Source organism: Hyla sarda, chromosome 9 (assembly GCF_029499605.1).
Source record: "Hyla sarda isolate aHylSar1 chromosome 9, aHylSar1.hap1, whole genome shotgun sequence".
Taxonomy (NCBI): Eukaryota; Metazoa; Chordata; class Amphibia; order Anura; family Hylidae; genus Hyla; species Hyla sarda.
In genome coordinates this window covers 51,646,572-51,667,994 of record NC_079197.1, presented here as the reverse complement: position 1 = coordinate 51,667,994, position 21,423 = coordinate 51,646,572, and the positions used below count along the sequence as shown (strand labels likewise).

Here is a 21,423-nt window from a genome sequence, read left to right as displayed (position 1 = left end):
CACAGGCTTCCAGTATCTGTAGTTTCAGGTGCTGCAGAATGGGCAAAACAAAAATTGGAACAGGACCCTCAGTTTACGCAGAAGATTTTGTTCAGTGATGAGGCAAACTTTTATGTGAATGGTGAAGTTAACAAACAAAACCACCGCTATTGGTCTTACACCATCTTGCTGGAAAACTCAGGGAACGTACCAGTTTCAGTGCATAAAGAGGGAAACCCATCATCATGTAGCAATTTCGCATATCCAGTGGCCTTGAGTTTTCCATTGATGAAGAATGGCCCCACTATCTTTGTACCCCATATATCAAACCATACCATCAATTTTTGTGTTCCAACAGTCTTGGAGGGATCTATCCAATGTGGCTATCAGACCAATAATTGGATAGATCCCTCCAAGACTGTTGGAACACAAAAATTGATGGTATGGTTTGGTATATGGGGTACAAAGATAGTGGGGCCATTCTTCATCAATGGAAACCTCAAGGCCACTGGATATAAGAAATTGCTCCATGATGATGGGTTTCCCTCTTTATGCACTGAAGCTGGTACGTTCCCTGAGTTTTTCCAGCAAGATGGTGCACCACCACATTATGGGTGTCAGGTCCGAGCATTCCTAGAGGAACAGTTTCCTGGAAAGTGGATTGTTCGTCGTGGGCCAGTTGAATGGGCCCCAAGGTCTCCCGATCTGACCCCCTTAGAATTTTATCTTTGGAGTCATCTGAAGGCAATTGTCTATGCTGTGAAGATACGAGATGTGCAGCACCTGAAACTACGGATACTGGAAGCCTGTGCTAGCATTTCTCCTGCAGTGTTGCTATCAGTGTGTGATGAGTGGGAGAAGAGGGTTGCATTGACAATCCAACACAATGGGCAGCACATTGAACACATTTTATAAGTGGTCAGAAACTTGTAAATAACTCATGAAAGAATTCAGTTATGTTAAACCCAAGCACATCATTGTTTTACTTGTGAAATTCAAAATAAGTTTGATGTGTCACATGACCCTCTTCCAATAGAAAAAACAAAAGTTGGATTCAAAATGGCCGACTTCAAAATGGCCACAATGGTCACCACCCATCTTGAAAAGTTTCCCCCCCCCCTCACATATACTAATGTGCCACAAACAGGAAGTTAATATCACCAACCATTCCCATTTTATTAAGGTGTATCCATATAAATGGCCCACCCTGTACACAGATGTGATACTATTAAAAACTACAGGTCATGGCACAAAAAATGACCCTTCATACAGCATCGTATATGGAAAAATTAAAAAGTTATAGGTGGTCAAATTTTAACCCCCTAAGGACCAGGACATTTTACACCTTAAGGATCAGAGCATTTTTTGCAATTCTGACCACTGTCATTTTAAACATTAATAACTCTGGAATGCTTTTACTTATCATTCTGATTCCGAGATTGTTTTTTCGTGACATATTCTACTTTAACATAGTGGTAAATTTCTGTGGTAACTTGCATCCTTTCTTGGAGAAAAATCCCCAAATTTGATGAAAAAAATGAAAATTTTGCATTTTTCTAACTTTGAAGCTCTCTGCTTGTAAGGAAAATGGATATTCAAAATACATTTTTTTTTGTTCACATATACAATATGTCTTCTTTATGTTTGCATCATAAAATTGATGAGTTTTTACTTTTGGAAGACACCAAAGGGCTTCAAAGTTCAGCAGCAATTTTTACATTTTTCACAAAATTTTCAAACTCACTATTTTTCAGTGACCAGTTCAGTTTTTAAGTGGATTTGAAGGGGTCTTCATCTTAGAAATACCCCACAAATGACCCCATTATAAAAACTGCACCAACCAAAGTATTCAAAATGACATTCCGGGAGATGTAGTTTTGTAACAGCTGGAGGTTTGCGCACCCATCCCCAGCATTTCATTACAGTTTTAACATGATTCAGATTACTACACTGCCAGCAATGCCTTTACATTACTTAGCCAAATAAAAAAAAAAAAAAGGAAAGCGTCCGGAAAGTCTTATTAACTTGTTAGAAACCTTTTAGGCCACTATGAATGACATAAGATTACCTTTAGATGCTGGAGAAGACACAATTATAGACAGAGAGTTAGTTTCAGACACATTACTTAAGAGCGTGATTTTAAGGAAAAAGGAAACCTGACAACAGTCCTCTTTAACTTGTCAGGAGTCTCTGTTAGTTACCATGACGACAACAATCTAAAGCAGTCATACAATAAAAAAAATAAAAATAAAAGGAAAAGTCACATAGGAAATGGGTTATCATTGGTGATTGTTAAAAGAGCACAAAGCTATAAACGTGATTTGTAGTCCTAGATATAAAATATTTAAAAGGTCAAAAAAAGACTTTTTTTTTAAATACATAGACATAGCATGCCCAGTGAAGTAATCTTAGTTCAGATTCTAAAGTGCAATGTGGATGAATTTTGTACTGCGTAAATATTGACCTGGCCGGTATTAATACAGCCTTGACTATTAGGCCAAGCACTGGGGGAGCTATATCTCAAGCTGGCAAGCGGCAGGAATTCAGATCGCAGGGTCTAGTGTTTGGCAGAAATCAAGCCCTTGCTAGTTTATTTGTAAGGCCTGGATTGTATGAAAAGTGATCTGTCAATGACTCCTAATCAGAGTAATTACATGTTAGAATTTCAGTCAAGTACTTTAATGGCTTGGAAGCAAAGAGCTGTTTATAAGGGACCCAAAAGCTGCAATTTCTAATACTGCCACGATCAACACTAAAGAATTAACACCTTCCAATAAAGCTTTTTAAGCCTTGTGTGACTAATGTAGCTGCAGAGGGAACACGATGGCTTCATAAAAAATGTTGCTTTTGATGCAGGCTGTATTCAGTTGCCTTTTTTTTACTTTCCGTGAATGTTCATATTTTTTGGGCATTTGACAGCTGAAATGCTTTACCTACTAACCTTACTATGTCTTGTCTACCCAAGCCAAATAGTTGCATATTTCAGACAAAATATGAATAGTTGTAAAAGTACAGCCATAGTAAATGTCACAGCAAAAGGCCTCATACACATGAAAGTATTACAGCTACATAGTTCTGAGTTGTACAGACACATAATACATCACTCATAGACCTCTGTTTGCTTCCAATTTTATATAGAGGCATAGGCAAGTTTTCTTTCTGTCAGATTCTGTATCAATAAGACAAAATATAGCCTGATCTGTTGGAAGTTATATAGCGTTGCTTTTAGAGATGAATATCTCCATATGACAGCACAGTAAACAAGCACCCTACAACAGCACATTTGTTCATTTATTTATTTTGGATTGGCACTGGATAGTTGGGACAGCCTTCCTCACTAACAATATCTCAGTTCCATTTACTTTAGTTGTACCACCGGGTGAATGGTGGGACCACGGGTGTGGCAGTGTAGATTGGTGGGATCATATGGTTTTAACCCCGGGGGCTGGATGGTATTAACCCCTAGTATTCGTGACGTCAGTGTGGTTTTCAGGCTCTGGAAGACAGGTGTAATTATCTTCACAGCTACCCAGAGAGGTGGCCAGGACCCAGAGGACCTCGCAGCTTGCTGGACCAATATACTTATAGTTAACTTGACTTGTAATTAGACTTGACTTGACTATGGGCAGGACTTGACTAGTTTCAGTGACAGCAGACATAGACTTGAGTCTTACTGGAGAGAAGATAGCTTTGTGGCCTTGCAGATGCTGATCGCTTGCCCTGAGTTCTCTGGTAGTTGCTGCCTCAGCAAAGACTTAGATGGAAGAGCTTCTTACAGCGGCAGAGCACAAATTTCAGTCCGTGTCAAAAATCTGACATGCTGAGAAAATGACCAGATCATAGTCACTTGCAGACTACGATTGGGTCTGCAGCCCCATAATAGTTAATGGGCCCGTACATGTCCATGCACAGATACGGTTTCAGCCAAATTAAGCTTCTGAAATCGTATCTGTGCAGCGGACACTCAAATCGTGGTGTGAATGAAGCCTAACAAAACAATTATATATACTTTCATTTTTTTTAGCTTGTATGTTTTTGTGTATTGTGTGTATGGTTTTAACAAAATTTAGCCATATTCAGAAGTGAAATCTTTGTCATGGATAAAGTCTAATGTAAACCTTTTTATCTTTTATGTAGTAACTATTTATTTAAAGGGTACGTTCACACATACAGGATCTGGTGCATATTTTGCTGCATATTTTGTGCAGCTGATTTTGCTACTCATTGAAGTTAATGGGTAGCAAAATCAGCTACACAAAATATGCAGCAAAAATATGCAGGAGACCCTGTACATGTGAATGTATCCAAATAGTTTTTTTTTTTTAAACATCGACATATATACACAATGTACCCAGATGTAGACCCTCAGATGTGCATTTTGCTATAGAACTGCGTTAGATCTGCAGAAAAATCTGCACTGATACTATTACTTAATGGCAGCAGTAAAGGGGTACTCCGGTGGAAAACATTTTTTTTTTAATCCACTGGAGCCAGAAAGTTAAACAGGTTTGTAAATTACTTCTATTAAAAAATCTTTACCCTTCCAGTAATTTTTAGCTGCTGTATGCTACAGAGAAAATTATTTTCTTTTTTAATTTCTTTTTTGCCTTTTCCACAGTGCTTTCTGCTGACACTTGATGCCCGTATCAGGAACTGTCCAGTGCAGGAGAAAATCCCCTTTGCAAACCTATGCTGCTCTGGACAGTTCCTGACATGGACAGAGGTGTCAGCAGAGAGAACTGTGGACAAGACAAAAAAGAAATTCAAAAAGAAAAGAATTTCCTCTGTAGAATACAGCTGCTAAGTACTGCAAGGATTAAGATTTTTTAATAGAAGTAATTTACAAATCTGTTTAACTTTCTGGTACCAGATGATTTAAAAAAAAAATGTTTTCCAGTGGAGTACCCCTTTAACCCCTTAATCTCTTAAGGACCCATGATGTACGCGTACTTCATGAGTCCGCTCCCGATCTATAACGCGGGGCCGCGCTATTAACCCTTTAACACCGCGTCTAAAGTGAAAGCATGCCGGTTAGCTCAGGGAGCTGTTCAGGATAGCCGCGGCGAAATCGCGGCATCCCGTACAGCTTGCAAGACAGCTGGAGGATCCCTACCTGCCTCCTAGCTGTCCGATCACGAAATGACTGCTCAGTGCCTGAGATCCAGGCATGAGCAGTCAAGCGGCAGAATCATCGATCAGTTTCTTATGAGAAACCACTGATCAATGTAAAAGATCAGTGTGTGCAGTGTTATAGGTCCCTATGGGAGCTATAACACTGCAAAAAAAGTGGAAAAAAAAGTGAATAAAGATCATTTAGCACCTCCACTATTAAAAGTTTGAATCACCCCTTTTCCCATAAAAAAAAAAAAACTGTGTAAATAAAAATGAACATATATGGTATGCGGAAATGTCCGAATTATAAAAATATATTGTTAATTAAACCGCACGGTCAATGGGGTGTGCGCAAAAAAAATTCCAAAGTCCAAAATATTGCATTTTTGGTCAATTTTTATATCATGAAAAAATGAATAAATAAGTCCTATCAATGCAAAAATGGTACCGCTAAAAACTTCAGATCACAGCGCAAAACATGAGCCCTCATACCGCCCCATACACAGAAAAATTAAAAAGTTATAGGGGTCAGAAGATGACAATTTTAAACTTAATCATTTTCCTGCATGTAGTTATCATTTTTTCCAGAAGTAATGCAAAATCAAACCTATATAAGTAGGGTATCATTTTAATCGTATTGACCTACAGAATAAAGATAAGGTGTCATTTTTACAGAAAAATTTACTACCTAGAAACGGAAGCCCCCAAAAGTTACAAAACGGCATTTGTTATTTTCAATTTTGTCTCACAATGATTTTTTTTCCTGTTTCGCCATAGATTTATGGGTAAAATGACAGACGTCATTACAAAGTAGAATTGGTGGCGCAAAAAATAAGCCATCATATGGATTTTTAGGTGCAAAATTGAAAGAGTTCTGATTTTTTAAAGGTAAGGTGGAAAAAACGAAAATGCAAAAACGGAAAAACCCCGGGTCCTTAAGGGGTTAAGGACCAGGCCAATTTTCACTGTAGGACCAGAGCGTTTTTTTGCACATCTGACCACTTTCATTTTAAGCATTAATAACTCTGGGATGCTTTTACCTTTCATTCTGATTCTGAGATAGTTTTTTTGTGACATATTCTACTTTATGGTAGTGGTAAAATTTTGTCGATACTTGCATCATTTCTTGGTGAAAAATTACAAAATTTGATGAAAAAATTAAAAATTTTGCATTTTTCTAACTTTCAAGCTCTCTATTTGTAAGGAAAATAGACATTCCAAATAAATTATATTTTGATTCACAAATACAATATGTATATGTTTGCATCATAAAGTTGACATGTTTTTACTTTTGGAAGACATCAGAGGGCTGCAGCAATTTTCAATTTTTCACAAAATATTCAAAATCGGAATTTTTCATGGACCAGTTTAGGTTTGAAGTTGATTTGAAGGGCTTTCTTATTAGAAATATCCCACAAATGACCCCATTATAAAAACTGCACCCCTCAAAGTATTCAAAATGACATTCAGTAAGTGTGTTAACCCTTTAGGTGTTTCACAGGAATAGCAGGAGAAGGAGAAAATTCAGGAAGTGAAGAAGAAAATTCAGAATCTTCATTTTTTACACTCCCATGTTCTTGTAGACCCAATTTTTTAATTTTTACAAGGGGTAAAAGGAGAAAAATCCTCTCAAAATGTGTAACCCAATTTCTCTCGAGTAAGGAAATACCTCATATGTGTATGTCAAGTCGGATGTGTAAATGGAAAAAAAAAGTTTTCACTAAAGTGCAGATTTTTTCCCAAATGTACCATTTTTATAAAGGGTAATGGGAGAAAATGCAATCCAAAATTTTTAACCCAATCTCTTCTGAGTATGGAAATACCCCATGTTAGGACGTAAAATGCTCTGTGGGCGAACTACAATGCTCAGAAGAGAAGGAGTCACATTTGGCATTTGGAAAGCAAATTTGGCTGAAATAGTTTTGTTGGGGAAATGTCGCATTTAGGAAGCCCCTATGGTGCCAGAGCAGCAAAAAAAATAAAAAAAAATAAACACATGGCATACTATTTTGGAAACTACACCCCTCAAAGAATGTAAAAAGGGGTACAGTGAGCCCTAACACCTTACAGGTATTTCACGACTTTTTGTTAAAGTTGGATGTGTAAATGAAAAAAACATTTTTTTTTCACTAAAATGCAGTTTTTTTTTTACAAGGGGTAATAGGAGAAAATTATCCCCAAAATTTGTAACCCCATTTATGAAAATACCCCATGTGTGGACATCAAGTGCTCTGCGGGCACACTAAAATGCTCAGAAGAGGAGAAGCGCCATTGAGCTTTTGGAAAGAGAATTTGTTTGGAATGGAAGTCAGGGTCCATGTATGTTTCCAAAGACCCCCGTGGTGCCAGAACAGTGGACCCCCCCACATGTGAACCCATTTTGGAAACTACACCCCTCACAAAATTTAATAAGGGGTGCAGTGAGCATTTGCACCCCACTGGCATTTGACAGATCTTTGGAACAGTGGGCTGAGCAAATGAAAAATTACAATTTTCATTTTCACGGACCACTTTTCCAATCATCTGTCAGGCACCTGTGGGGTGTAAATGCTCACTGTACCCCTTAATACATTACATGAGGGGTGTATTTTCCAAAATGGGGTCACATTGGGGTCCATTGTTCTTGCACTATGGGGGCTTTGTAAACACACGTGGTCTTCCATTCCGGACAAATTTTCTCTTCAAAAGCCCAATGGCGCTCCTTCACTTCTGAGCAATGTAGTTCACCCTCAGAGCACTTTACATCCACATATGGGGTAGGTTCTTACTCAGAAGAAATGGGGTAACCAATTTTGTGGTCTTTTTTCCAATTTTCCCTTGTGAAAATGAAAAATTTAGGGTAACACTAGCATTTTAGTGAAAATTTTCCCATCCAGCTTTAACGAAAATTCGTCAAACACCAGTGGGGTGTTAAGGCTAACTATAACCCTTGTTATGTTCCATGAGGGGTGTAGTTTCCAAAATGGGGTCACATGTGGGTATGTATTTTTTTTGCGTTAATGTCAGAACTGCTGTAAAATCAGCCACCCCTGTGCAAATCACCAATTTAGGCATCAAATGTACATAGTGCGCTCTCACTCCTGAGCCTTGTTGTGCATCCGCAGAGCATTTTACACCCACATATGGGGTATTTCCGTATCTCCTGCCGAGATTCAGCAAATTCCTCCGGGAAAATCGTTGTGCCTGCCAGATTGAGATGCAAGGTCCTGAAATGGGGTCATTCTTGCTTGACAGCAGGACATCCTGGAATACGCAAGACTCTACTTCTTATTTCCCGACACTACTGGGTGCCCCATCTTGAACGTGATGTTTCTGATTTTGTTCGTTCCTGTGAAACTTGTGCTCGTGACAAAACTCCTCTACAGAGACCTGCAGGACTCTTACAGCCTTTACCCATTCCATATACTCCCTGGTCCCATATCGCCATGGATTTCATCACCGATTTGCCACCATCTCATAATAACACTGTCATCTGGGTCGTTGTAGGGCTGAATTATCATATAATCATAAGGATTGCAAGTCCACAAGGTCGTCCCCCTTTTTTGTTGTCTTTTTTGTTGCGGACTCCATCTCCATTCTCCTCTTCCTCTCCCAGTCTCCTCCAGTGTGCCTGCTGTTGATGAGTTGGTCCGTGACTTCTCCACCATCTGGCAACAGACCCGACAGTCGTTATCCCAGGCTTCTTCATGCATGAAGGCGCAAGTGGATAAAAGTAGAAGACCTCCTCTGTCCTTCTCTCCTGGTGACATGGTGTTGCTTTCATCAAAGTACATCTGCTTCAAGATCCCTTGTTACAAGCTTGGTCCCCGCTACCTTGGTCCCTTCCAGATCCTACAAAAAATCAATCCTGTCTCCTACAAATTCCGTCTACCTGCTATGTTACGTATTCCCAATTCCTTCCATGTCTCTCTCCTCAAGCCTCTTATCATAAACTGGTTCTCTCAGAAGAATCTTGTCCCCACGCCTGTCTCCTGCTCTTCTGACGTCTACAAAGTTAAACAGATTCTTGCGACAAAAACTGTGAGAGGTAAAAAAAAAATTGGGGTTGAGGGTTTTTGGGAGGGTTACAGTCCTGAGGAGAGATCTTGGGAGCCTGAGGAGAATATCCTGGACCGTGACCTTCTCAGTAGTTTCCTCTCTCATAAAAGGAGGGGGAGACCAAAGGTGGGGGGTACTGTTACGTTATGGTCCCCTTACATGCTCCTGCCGATGGGACTGGGACCCGCATGCGAGCCCCTGTCCGTCACTCTCCGGGTGTTTCTCCTGCTTCCGCCTCTGCCTCTCTGCTCCTGCACGTGTGTCCCAGTCCCCTAGGGGGCGCGAGCCGGAGCTTTAAGATTTAAAAGGCCAGTACACTAATTAGTGTAATTCACCTATGGCTCATTTATAAATTCCTCCACCCTCCTCACTCCCCTGCCGGATCTGTGTTGCCTTGTGCCTTTAAGAAAGCATTCCTCAGTATTGCCTTGCCGTGTATCTGATCCCTTGGTTTGTGACTTTGACCTTGCTCCTCTGCCACCTGTCTACTGAACTAAGTCTTGACTACGCTACTGTGCCGCCTGCCATGACATTCTGCTATCCAGACTACGAGTTGCCTTATCCCTCCTGGGTCTCGCATCTCCTCAGCCGCCTGTGTGGTCGAGCCATGCCAGGGGTAGCGACCTGGGTGCTGCCTGCCACAGTAAGTCCATCCCGCTTTGCGGCGGGCTCTGGTGAAAACCAGCAACACCTTAGACTCCGCTCCCTGGTACGGTCTGAGTCTTCTGCCACACAGGTCCAGCGGATCCACATCCACAGATTTTCCTGTCTTCTGAAATGTGAGTGTTACAATCCGCACTAACAGGTGACCCTGAAAATTGGTGAGCCATTCAGCTGATATTCATCTTGTTAATAATATGGTGATTTCTTGTTCTGTGCAATAGAGGCAGCAGCTGCTGTTTGTGCAATGCTTTCTCTCAAACACTCTGGCTGATAACCTGCCCCATTTTGTCGATGACTCTGCTCCCATAAGTGACATGCTGAGGAAAAAATGGTGTCTATTTATGAAGTGTGGGATTATGGGAGAAAATGTTGCAGCTACAGCAACAGCCCGCCTCCAGTGCACATACGAAGAAATTACCATATTAGCAACTAGATAAAAATCGCTGGAATGGTTGCACCGATTTCAGCCCGAGAAGCCAAGAAGCATTAGAAACAGGGTCACCTGTATATTCAGGTTAGTATTAGTGATCCTGCTGTCAGTTTTTGTTTAAATATGTTAAAGGGTTAAATATGGTTCAGGAGGAAAGTATTTTCACCCCTTGAGGACCGGGCTATTTTTCATTTTTGGTTTTTCCTCCTCCCCTTCTAAAAATCATAACGCTTTCAATTTTCCACCTACAGACCCATATGAGGGCTTTTTAAAATTTGCAGCACCAAATTACTTTGTAATGACATCAATCATTTCACCAAAAAATGTATGGCTAAACAAAAAAATATATATTTGTGTGGCAAAATAAAAAAAATAAAAAAATTAATAAAAAAAAACACCATTTTGTAAATTTTGGGGGCTTTCAATTCCAGGCAGTGCTCTTTTCAGTTAAATGACATCTTAGCTTTATTCTGTAGATCCATCCAATTAAATTGATACCCAACATATACAGGTTTGATTTTGTTTTGTAATTTGTATGTTTAAAAATGTCCTCTTCTGACCCTTTTAACTTTTTTATTTTTTCATATACGGGGATTTGTGATTGCTCATTTTTTGCGCCGTGATCTGTAGTTTTTACCGGTTCCATTTATGTTTTGATGGGACGTTTTGATCACTTTTTGCACATTTTTAAGGGTATACAAAGTGACCAAAAATACGCAATTCTGGACTTCTGGTATTTTTTTTACGTATTAATTGTGCGGCTAAAGTAACATTACATATTTATAGTTTGGACATTTACGCACGCGGCGATACCACATATTTTTATTTATTATTTTTTTTAAATGGGGGTGATTCAAACTTTTATCAGGGAAGGTGTTAGAAAACTTTTATTAACAGTTTTTATTTATTTATTTTTTAAAACTTTTATTTACACAATTATTCTTAAAACAAAACTTTCCCCTAATAAGATTTCTGGAACAAACTTCCACCTGATGCAGTTTGTAATCCTCATCAAGTAAATGTAAACTAACCCGGGATAAACATATATCTATCCAAATATATAAATTACTAGGAAACAAAATAATGGAAGATGGACCAGGGAGTCTTTTTTCTGACAATAATGTTTCAGTTGTGATATATTCAAGAAATTGGCATCATAGATGGTGGCAAGAGTTTGAAGCCCACAACACATATAATCAGACTTCTGCCAGCTTTGGGCCACTTAAAGTGTTACTTGTCATACTGTGACATGTCATATAGATGTCCAAAGTTTTCAGTGTTGAGACCCCCACCAACTGTAGGATACAGCTGGGTGATGCTTCACTCAGTGTTCAGTTCTCCATCATGCTGCAGGTCATGGGCTACATAGAACTATAAAGAACCCTATATTTACCAATGACTGCAGAGTTTGGAATTAAACTATATGGAAATTACAGTATATGCTTATATTACAGTTTTTGCTTAGAGGCCTTGATATTTCTAGTTACATTCATTTCATGTTTCTTTTGTCTTTTTAATATATGAGTTGTTAGTTTTGCTGTTAATTATTACTAAAAGGCATTTTTTACATACTTTTACATACTTATATCAACATATTTTAGTTATATTGACATCTGTCATAATCATCTATTCTTTTCCTCATTTAGGAAAGCAGAAGTATCTTTGTGCTAGCCGGAATGACTGCACAATTGACAAGTTCCGGAGGAAAAACTGCCCATCGTGTCGCTTACGGAAATGTTATGAGGCTGGCATGACATTAGGAGGTAAGTCAACCCTGTCGTATTGTGTACAGATTCTTTAAAAGTGAGTCATACATTTTGAATAATGGAGTAATGTAATTTTGGCACTCAATTTCCTACTGACTTTTATCATGACTCCATCATTAAAAAAAAGAGTTTAGCAATACTTAAAGAAGCACTCCGGTGCATTTTTGTTAACCGTATGTGCCCTGGCTGCCAAGCGAAACAAAACAAACTTTAATTCATCTTCCTACTTCCCCCTGATATCGATGTCCCGTTCTCTGGTCCGGGGACACTGCTCCTGACGGTGATACGCTAAGCGTCACGTGACACTTCGACTTACAGGAAGCAGAAGAAGTCGAGGAGCGGAGAACGGGACATCGATATCAGCGCAACGGGGGAATGTAGGAAGGAGAGTTAAAGTTTGTTTTCTTTAGCTTGGCAGCCCGGGCACAGAGGGTTAAAAAAAACTCACTGGAGTGTGGCACGGGAGGGTTTCATTTTCACACTGTACAATTTATGGGAAAAATTACATGTGTTCTTTATTCTGTGGGTCATATTGTACCGCTTTAAAAGAATCTCAAACTTTTTTTTTTAATTATTCAACCAAGTATTTTATTAAACTGTCGAAATCAGTAACAAAAGGACATATGACATTTCCAGAGTATAAACAAGAGGTCAGAAAATAATGATACCAAGACATAGAGTCGCGCTTGTTCACCAGGAAAGAGACATCAGAGAAAAGGGGCGACCTATAGACACATATGTCCAGGCAGACAATAAAAATGCCCAGTCTGCTGTCAAGTAGTTTCCCTAGAGTGCATTTGAGCGCGAGCGGGTTAACATAAACATATATTTAAACATGTAAAATAAGGTATGTAATAACATAGTCAGTAGGGAGTGAGAGAGAGCCCTTGTGTAGGGCGACAGAAGAGAAAAGGGTGTAAGGTAGGGAGATGTGAAAAGAAATGAAGGGCAAAAAAAAAAATATATATATATATATATATATATATATATATAAATAAAAATAAAAAATAAAAATAATAATAATAAGGGGGGGGGGAGGGGTTGTTCTTCAGAGGCCCCTCTCCGTCCCCACCAGCCCTCACAGCCCCCTCCAACCAACCACAAGTCGTCTATATACATAAGGGATAAGGGCTTGAGTGTGCGGGACAATATGGCATGATTATCCTTGCCTATATAGGGGGGTTTCGAGAAATGCCAACCAGGGACTCCAAATTGTCACAAATTTCTTGGTGCGACCCGAGGAATCTGCCATTAGTTCTTCCATGCGGCAGAGAAATAGGATTTCCCTATATCAATCTTTCAGGGTGGGTGGTGTGGTCGTTTTCCACTTCCTCGGTATTACGGTGCGAGCCGCCATGAGGAAGAAGTGGGCTAATCTTTTCGAAGGTGTTTTTCTGGACATCGGTAGGACGGTCAAGAGTAAGACCTTAGGGTCATTGGGGTATTTTACCCCAGAGATGTGTTCTATCCGGGAAACTACTGTTTCCCAGAACTGGGTGAGGGAAGGGCAGGACCACCATATGTGCATCATTGTCCCATGGTCAGAGCCACATCTCCAGCAGAGGTCAGAAGTCGAGGGAAACATCCTATGCAGGACCACCGGTACCCTATACCAGGCTGACATAAGCTTATAGTTGGTCTCTTGGGCTCTGCAGGAGATAGAGAGCTTATGACAAAGGGAGAAGGCCGCCGACCAGTCACTTGGGGCAAAAGAGGTCTGCAGTTCCTCCTCCCAGGCCGCCACGAAGGACGGAGGGGTCTGCGCGGAGATATCCATAAGAAGCCCGTATATCAGTGACACGGCTCTTGCAGGCTGAGAGGAGGAGGTGCACAATCGCTCAAAGGGTGTAAGCGGCCTAGCAAGTTGTAGCATGCTACTCTCTGAGGAGATGAAATGTTTGAGTTGAAGGTAGTTCAGATAGACAGGGGATCGTAGGTGTGTGGGGACTAAGGGGGAGATTTATCAAAACCTGTGCAAAGGAAAAATTGCCCAGTTGCCCATAGCAACCAATCAGATTGCTTCTTTCATTTTGCAGAGGCCTTGGTAAAAATGAAAGAAGCGATCTGATTGGTTGCTATGGGCAACTGGGCAAGTTTTCCTCTGCACAGGTTTTGATAAATCTCCCCCTAAGTCCTCATACGGCTTGAGCATTGTACCTACCAGGAAGGTCTGTATGGGCAGTGAAGGAGGGTCCGAGACACCTAAGAAAGAAGTCCTCAAGAGGCCCGGAGGGAATCGGGGGTTACCCACGACCGGGGTCATTGGGCCATCGGGGGTTAGCAATCGTGTCTTTGAGAAATAACGCCTAAAGAATGCCAGCATCTCACTTGTAACCCAGGGTAGCGAGCATTGTGTGGTAGAAGGCAGTGTACCAGTAGGAAGCCAAGGGGCCGTCACTATATTTACGCACGATCCCTCCGTCTCCACTGACACCCATCGCTTAGAAGAGCGGCCATGGAGAAAGTCCAAGAACCTAGCCAGCGTGGCCGCTATGTAATAAGCCTTGCAATCAGGGACTGCCAGACCGCCTGCTTGCTTCCTCCTAGTGAGCACCGTTTTGGAAATTCTCGATGGCCGGCCCGCCCATATAAACGATCAGATAAGGCCCTCAATCTTTTTGAAAAAAGTTGTGGGGAGCACAATGGGAATGGCTAGGAATAGGTAAAGGAGGCGAGGGAGGACATTCATTTTAATTATGTTGACTCTTCCAAGCCATGAGAAAGTGCCCTTCGACCAGTTAGAAAGGTCTTTGTCAATCGTGGCAAGTAGGGGTTGGAAATTAAGGGAGAAGCTATTATGCAAGTCCACCGGAACATGAACTCCCAGATACTTTATAGAACCCGAGGACCATTTAAAGGGGTGAGCATTTCTCACGTGCGTGACTTCAGATGTGGAGAGGGAAATGTTCATAGCTACACTCTTGTCATATTGATCTTGTGATTACTAAAGTAGGAATATATTTGGAGAGTGTGTACTACCACTGGCAGGGAGGTAACAGGAGAGGAGATGTAGAGGAGGAGGTCATCTGCGAAAGTAGAACAGAGGTGTTCGTTGTCTCCCACCCGGAGCCCGCTGATTAACGTGTTGCTACGGAGAGCATTTAAGAGGTGCTCCATACATAAAACGTACACGATGGGAGAGAGCGGACACCCCTGCCTTGTACCATTACGGATAGGAAACGAGGATGAAAGGGAGCCATTGACCCTAACCTGTGCACTCGGGTCTTGATAAAGGGCCAAAACCCACCCCAGCATGTTAGGGCCTAATCCAATTTGTCTCAGGGAGGCCTCCAGGAACCCCCAACCCACCCGATCGAACGCCTTTTCAGCGTCTAATGAGAGGAGCATGAGCGGAAAACGCCGGGCTATGGCTCGGTGTATAATGGAGAAAGTACGGATCGTGTTGTCTCGTGCTTCGCGAGAGCGTACAAAACCGGATTGATCGGGGTGAATCAGGGGTCCCAGGATGGCTGCAAGGCGATCCGCGATCAATTTGGCAAACAGTTTAGTATCTACATTAAGCAATGAGATGGGGCGGTAGCTGGAACACAGGTTAGGGTCCCTACCCTCCTTGGGTATTACGGTAATTAGAGCTTTTAGAGCGGCCGAGGGGAATCCCGAGAGGGGGGTGATGTTGTTGAAAGAGCGGCACATCAGGGGAGATAGCTCGGATTTCAGTGACTTATAGAATTTGCCCGTGTAGCCGTCGGGGCCCGGACTCTTGCCCGAAGGCAGGTTGGATATGGCTGCATCTATTTCTTCTAGCGAAAACGGAACTTCCAGGGCCTCCCTCGTCTCCACGGGCAAAACCGGAAGGGCCGTGTTTTGTATGTAGGTCGCAAGCGAAATCGGCGCGGTTCCCCGGGGAAGAGTCTCAGTAGGCAGGGGAAGGTTGTAAAGTGTTTTATAGTAGCTCTCAAATGCTTTCAAAATGTCCTCGGTGAGGTAACTTTTGGAACCATCGGGGGTGGTGATGGAGGTCCCGTACAGAGCAGCCCTACTATCTCTACACGTTCTGGCTAGATATTTCCCAGGCTTGTTCCCCCACTCGCAAAGTGAGTCAGTGAGCAGGGACTCGTTGAGTCGCCACATAAACTGTGGGGTGTTAAGGGAGGGGATCAGGAAGGAACCTAAAACAGGAGCATGGTCAGACAAATAGATATTGCCAATTTGTGTAGTAGTAAGCCGGGTGAGATAAAAAAGCGGAACAAAAAGATAATCAATCCTGCTGTAAGTGTTGTGCGGTCTGAAAAAGAATGTATAGTCCCTATCAGAGGGGTGTTGGAGGCGCCAGGCGTCACATAGTTGGAGAGAATGTAGTAAACGGCGGAGGCTGCTCAGCTGACGGTAGGGAAGACTAGATCGCTGTGTAGATGTGTCAAGTAGTGGCTGTAGCGGGGTGTTGAAATCTCCACCTAACAGCAGCATGCCCTGAGTAAAAGAGGACAGTTCCTTGAGAGTGTTGGAGAGAAATGTTATCTGGGCGCTATTGGGGGCATAGATCGTCGCCACTGTCACCACCTGGTCCTGAATAGCACCCCGGATGAAGAGGTATCTAGCCTCAGGGTCTGATAGAACTGATAGTACAGTAAAGGGGAGCGAGCGGTGAATGCCGATCGACACCCCCTTCGATCGAGAGTCTGGATTGGAACTGTGGTACCAGGTGGGGAAGTAGCGGCTGATCCTAGCGGGGACATGGCCTGTTTTAAAGTGAGTCTCTTGGAGACAGAGAATCCCAATTTTCCATTTGTGCATTTGATATAGAACTTTGGCCCTTTTTTCGGGAACATTAAATCCCTGTACATTAAGTGTGGCTATGCGTATTTCAGTCATACTCACAATCTATAAGGGGGACGGTCAGGAGCAGTCGGGTGGGGCAGGATGTAAGGACGGCCACCAGGCAACAGACGGCGGTGCTACTAAAGGAAGGGAAGAAGAAGAAAAAAAAAGGGGGGGGGGGAGAAAAAGGAGGGAGGGGGTTATGGAAAGAAAAGGGTAGGTGAGGTCAGGTAGGACAAATTCAACAGGTACAAATAGCAAGTTAAACAGCAGTTAAAACGACCAGCAATTAAAATATGCAAGGGTGTAACAGTAAGCAGATTAACCGTCTGCGTAATGGGTGCACAGAACATGCACCCTCCCTAGTGGGGGGATATCAAACTAGTCAGCAGAGTGAAGTATTCGGCTTGAAGAAGTAGGGTATCAACAAAGTGTCTTTCAAAAATACAAACGGGTGGCAGAGAACCGCCCAAGGCCCAGGAATAGAACGTAACCACTTAACCACTTAAGGTCCAATATGGAAGCAGATGTAGGGGGAAAAACAATATGAAAAGTTCCAATGGTGGGCATCAACTAGAAGGGAAACTTTTCTGCATTAGTAATGTAACAAAACGTCAATGGAGACTTATCTGAGGAGCCGGTGTCAGCTCAACCAGGCATTGGTGCGTCAGTGTCCAAGATCAGGGTTCAGATGAGGGGCCCTCAGGGCGATGGCGTGGCCGGCGCTGACGCTGGGGGAGCTGCCAATCAGGGTGCGGGCGTCTGGATGCGACTCTCTGTGAAGTTCCCATTGACGGACCCGGTGAGTAGGGGTCCATTAGGAAGGAGGACCAATCAGGAAGATCCATGGGAGGCAGGTTAAGTGTTTCCAAGAATCTTGGCAAGTCATCAAGAGTCCGGAGGGTGGCCGACACGTTACCCGCCGACACTTGCAGTGAGAAGGGGAAGCCCCACCTGTAGGAGATGTGTCGGTCTTGGAGGGCTCGGAGCAGAGATCTGAGTAAGGCTCTTTGGCGCAAGGTCCTTCTGGAGAGGTCAGGGTAAACTTGTATGGTAGCCCCATCAAAATCCAGGTCACCTTGTTGTCGGACTTTCTGCATCAGTTGCTCTTTAAGCGTGTAGCGATGAATGCGGCAGATGACGTCTCGGGGTCGTGACGGGTCCGTGACGGGCTCTGTGGACTCGGTCAATCTCTATATGTGTATCCGGTGGCCGGCCCAAGAACGTGTTAAAAAGTCCAGTGACAGTAGGTAGCAGGTCTTGCGAGCGGGTGGCCTCTGGGAGCCCCCTTATCCTAACATTGTTACGGCGACTCCTGTTTTCTATGTCGTCTAAGTGATCCGTCAGAGCCTGCTGTGTATGGGTAAAGGTACTGACAGTGGTCCGGAGGTCCCTCATGGAGTCAAGGATGTTTGAAACTTCTCTAAGGCATCTACTCTGTTTTGAAGATCAGTGGCATCCTGCTGGACCGGCTGTAAATCCCGTCTCCACGCCGCCTTCAAATCAAGAGCTAAGGCAGACATATCGGCTTTAGTCGGCAGGAGGGCCAGGAGTGCTTTAAGCTCTGGGTGTCCCTGGAGGAGGGCCACTGCCTGATCAGGAGGAGGCAGTGCAGTGAGGAGGGGGTTAATAGCAGCTGGGTGGAAGGGGACAGAATGATGAGAGAGCGCTGGCATCCCTGGGGGGGCCGGAGAGAGGCCCCTTGCAACAACTGGAGGGCCTGCAGCAGTGCCCACTGGGGCAGTGTGTGAGGTGAAGCACTGACCCCCCCCCCATCACTGACAGTCCCAAGCCTGGTGGGGAGAGGAGCCATAGAGCTGGGGACAGTAGAGAGGTCTTCCATAGCTAGTTCTCCCTCTGAAGAGGACAGGTGGAGACCCGGTGGTGTGGCAGGGGTCCTAAAGATGGCCGGGAGGCTCTGAGAAGGGGAAGGAGAGGCAGCTCCCTCCCCAGGTCTGTGCTGCTGCATTGGTGACTTAGCGGAACCCGGTGGGGGATCCAGAGGGCCTACAGTGCACTCACCCCTCTTCCTCTGGGCCGGATCCGGTGTCAGCAACTCCTCCGGCAGGAACGGGGTTGGAGCTGAGCATTCAGCCCGTCTGAGCGCCGTCCCGCAGGTCCGTGAGGCAGTGCAGATGGCGGAGCGGAAGTGCGCAGCGCACCACTTCGGGAGTCCCCCGTGCGCTGTACAGACAGAGCCGCCGTCACCTCCGCGATCGCTGGAATCGTCTCCTGTCAGGCGCCCCTAGTCGGCAGGTTCAGCAGGGCAGGTAAGGGAGAACACTTCGGTCCGGTCCCCGGGACGGACCCCTGCCGCGCCACAGCTCTCGCAGGCACTCCGGAGGCGCGCAGGTCTTCCGGCGCACGCGCCATCTTGGATTGCCCAGTCATGGCAGGCCGATCCTCTTCTACGGCACTCAGCGGTCCGAAAAAGTTAGAGATTGGCACAGCAGATTGCCTAGGGGTTCCCTGGGTCGTGCGGCGTCTGTGAGAGCGTCTGGTGCCCATAGAGACAGCTGGTATCCCCCTATTTCACGGCCAAGGTGACGGAGCTCAGGCACCCTGCGACTTCTTCCTTACATGGCTAGCCACGCCCCCCATCTCAAACTTTTTAACCAAATTAGTGCATTTAAAATCCCTCTATTTTGATGACCTATGACTTTTTCATTTTTCCATATAAGTGGCAGTATGGAGGCTCATATTATCTGACAAAAAAGCAGCCATTTTCGAAAAAATTTTTAGACGTTTATGCCGTTCACCATACGGGATAAATAACATTATATTTTGATAGTTTGGACATTTATGCACGCGGCAATACAAAACATGTTTATTATTTTTTTTACACTTTCTGGGGGATGTATTACATTTTTATTGGGGGAGTGGATTTTTCAAATGTATTTACTTTTTTTTAAACTTTTTTTTTACAATTTAATAGTCCCAATAGAGGACTATTTATAGCAATCATTTGATTGCTAATACTGTTCAGTGCAATACATAGAGCATATCACTGATCAGTGTTAATGGCGATCTTCTGCTCTGGTCTGCTCGATCTCAGACAAGAGCAGAAGACCCCTGGAGACAAGCGGAGGCAGGTGAGGGGACCTTATGGACGAACGGATCTGTGCGGCAGCGCCGCAGGCGATCCGATCGTCCATTTTACCAAGCGCACTGCTGCAGATGTATTGATCACGGCATCTGAGGGGTTAAAGGGGTATTCCAGCAAAAACTTTTTTTTATATATCAACTGGCTCCGGAAAGTTAAACAGATTTGTAAATGACTTCTATTAAAAAATCTTAATCCTTCCAATAGTTATTAGCTTCTGAAGTTTTCTGTCTAACTGCTCAATGATGATGTCATGTCACGGGAGCTGTGCATGATGGGAGAATATCCCTTGCATGATGGGAGAATATCCCCATAGGAGCTGGACAATGAGTCATCAGAAAGCAGTTAGACAGAAAACAGCAACTCAACTTCAGAAGCTCATAACTATTGGAAGGATTAAGATTTTTTTAATAGAAGTAATTTACAAATCTGTTTAAATTTCCGGAGCCAGTTGATATAAAAAAAAGTTTTTGCCTGGAATACCCCTTTAATGGCACACATCAGCGCAGCCAGGACCTGCCGAGCATGACACGAGCAGTCATGTACAGGACGTAAATGTACGTCCTGGTGTATTAAGTACCAGGGCACTGGGACATACATTTACGTCCTATGTCGTTAAGAGGTTAAAGGGGTACTCCCCTGGAAAAAAAAAAAAATAAATCACCTGGTACCAGAAAGTTATACAGATTTGTAAATTCTATTTAAAAATCGTAATCCTTCCAGTACTTATCAGATGCTCTATGCTCCACAGGAAGTTCTTTTCTTTTTTTAATTTCCTTTCTCTCTGACCACAGTGTGCTCTGATGACACCTCTGTCCATTTTAGGAACTGTCTGGAGCAGGATAGCTTTGCTCTGGGGATTTGCTGCCGGCCCAGAAATTGCGGGGATTCCCAGCGTTGGGACCATCGTGATCAGTCATCTTATGCCCTATCCTTTGCATAGGGGATAAGATGTTTTCCTGCAGAGTACCCCTTTAAGGAGATGCATACAATGTTCAGAGAGGTTATGTTCTGGATGCATGCAGGTTAGTGCCAGCAAAACAGTTTAAGGGTAGGTTCTCATGTAACGGATCCACAACGTATTTTACAGCTGGGTCAGGTCACCGGCCGATCCACAGCATAATATATGATGTGGATCCGTTACATGTGACCCTACCTTAATGCTAAAGTTACACAGTTGCTCAAGGAGTGGTGCCCTGGGTTGCCCTAACTCACCGAGGATGGGATTCCTCTGAATGAAGACATTCTTCTTTTATACTGTGGTGTCCCGGTACCGTATTGCATACCTTACCTTGTATGGTGGTCCCCAAAGTCAGAGTTACTATCGCTCAGGTAGGGCCCCCAGGTGGGACAGCCCCTAGTCGCCTCTCCTCTATTCTAATTCTGTGATGTTTACATGTCCATATTTAATAATAATGTGTATATTTAATATAATGTTTAGCATGCTTACCTTTTTAGTGTCGCAGGACCTTCGGTCATGTGGCTATGTTAATTTCTCTATGGTATGTTAGAGGACCTTTGGAGGTCCTTGGGTCACATGCTACCCATAATTC

General features: G+C 43.4%; 1 protein-coding gene across 1 annotated transcript in view; it reads left to right on the top strand.

Annotated features, from left to right (window-relative positions):
- Positions 1-21,423, top strand: part of AR (androgen receptor) — a 673,169-nt gene that overhangs the window by 455,256 nt on the left and 196,490 nt on the right. Inside the window, exon 3 of the mRNA XM_056538313.1 lies at positions 11,869-11,985. Coding sequence (XP_056394288.1) covers positions 11,869-11,985 — 117 coding nt within the window. The remainder of the gene's footprint in view (positions 1-11,868; positions 11,986-21,423) is intronic.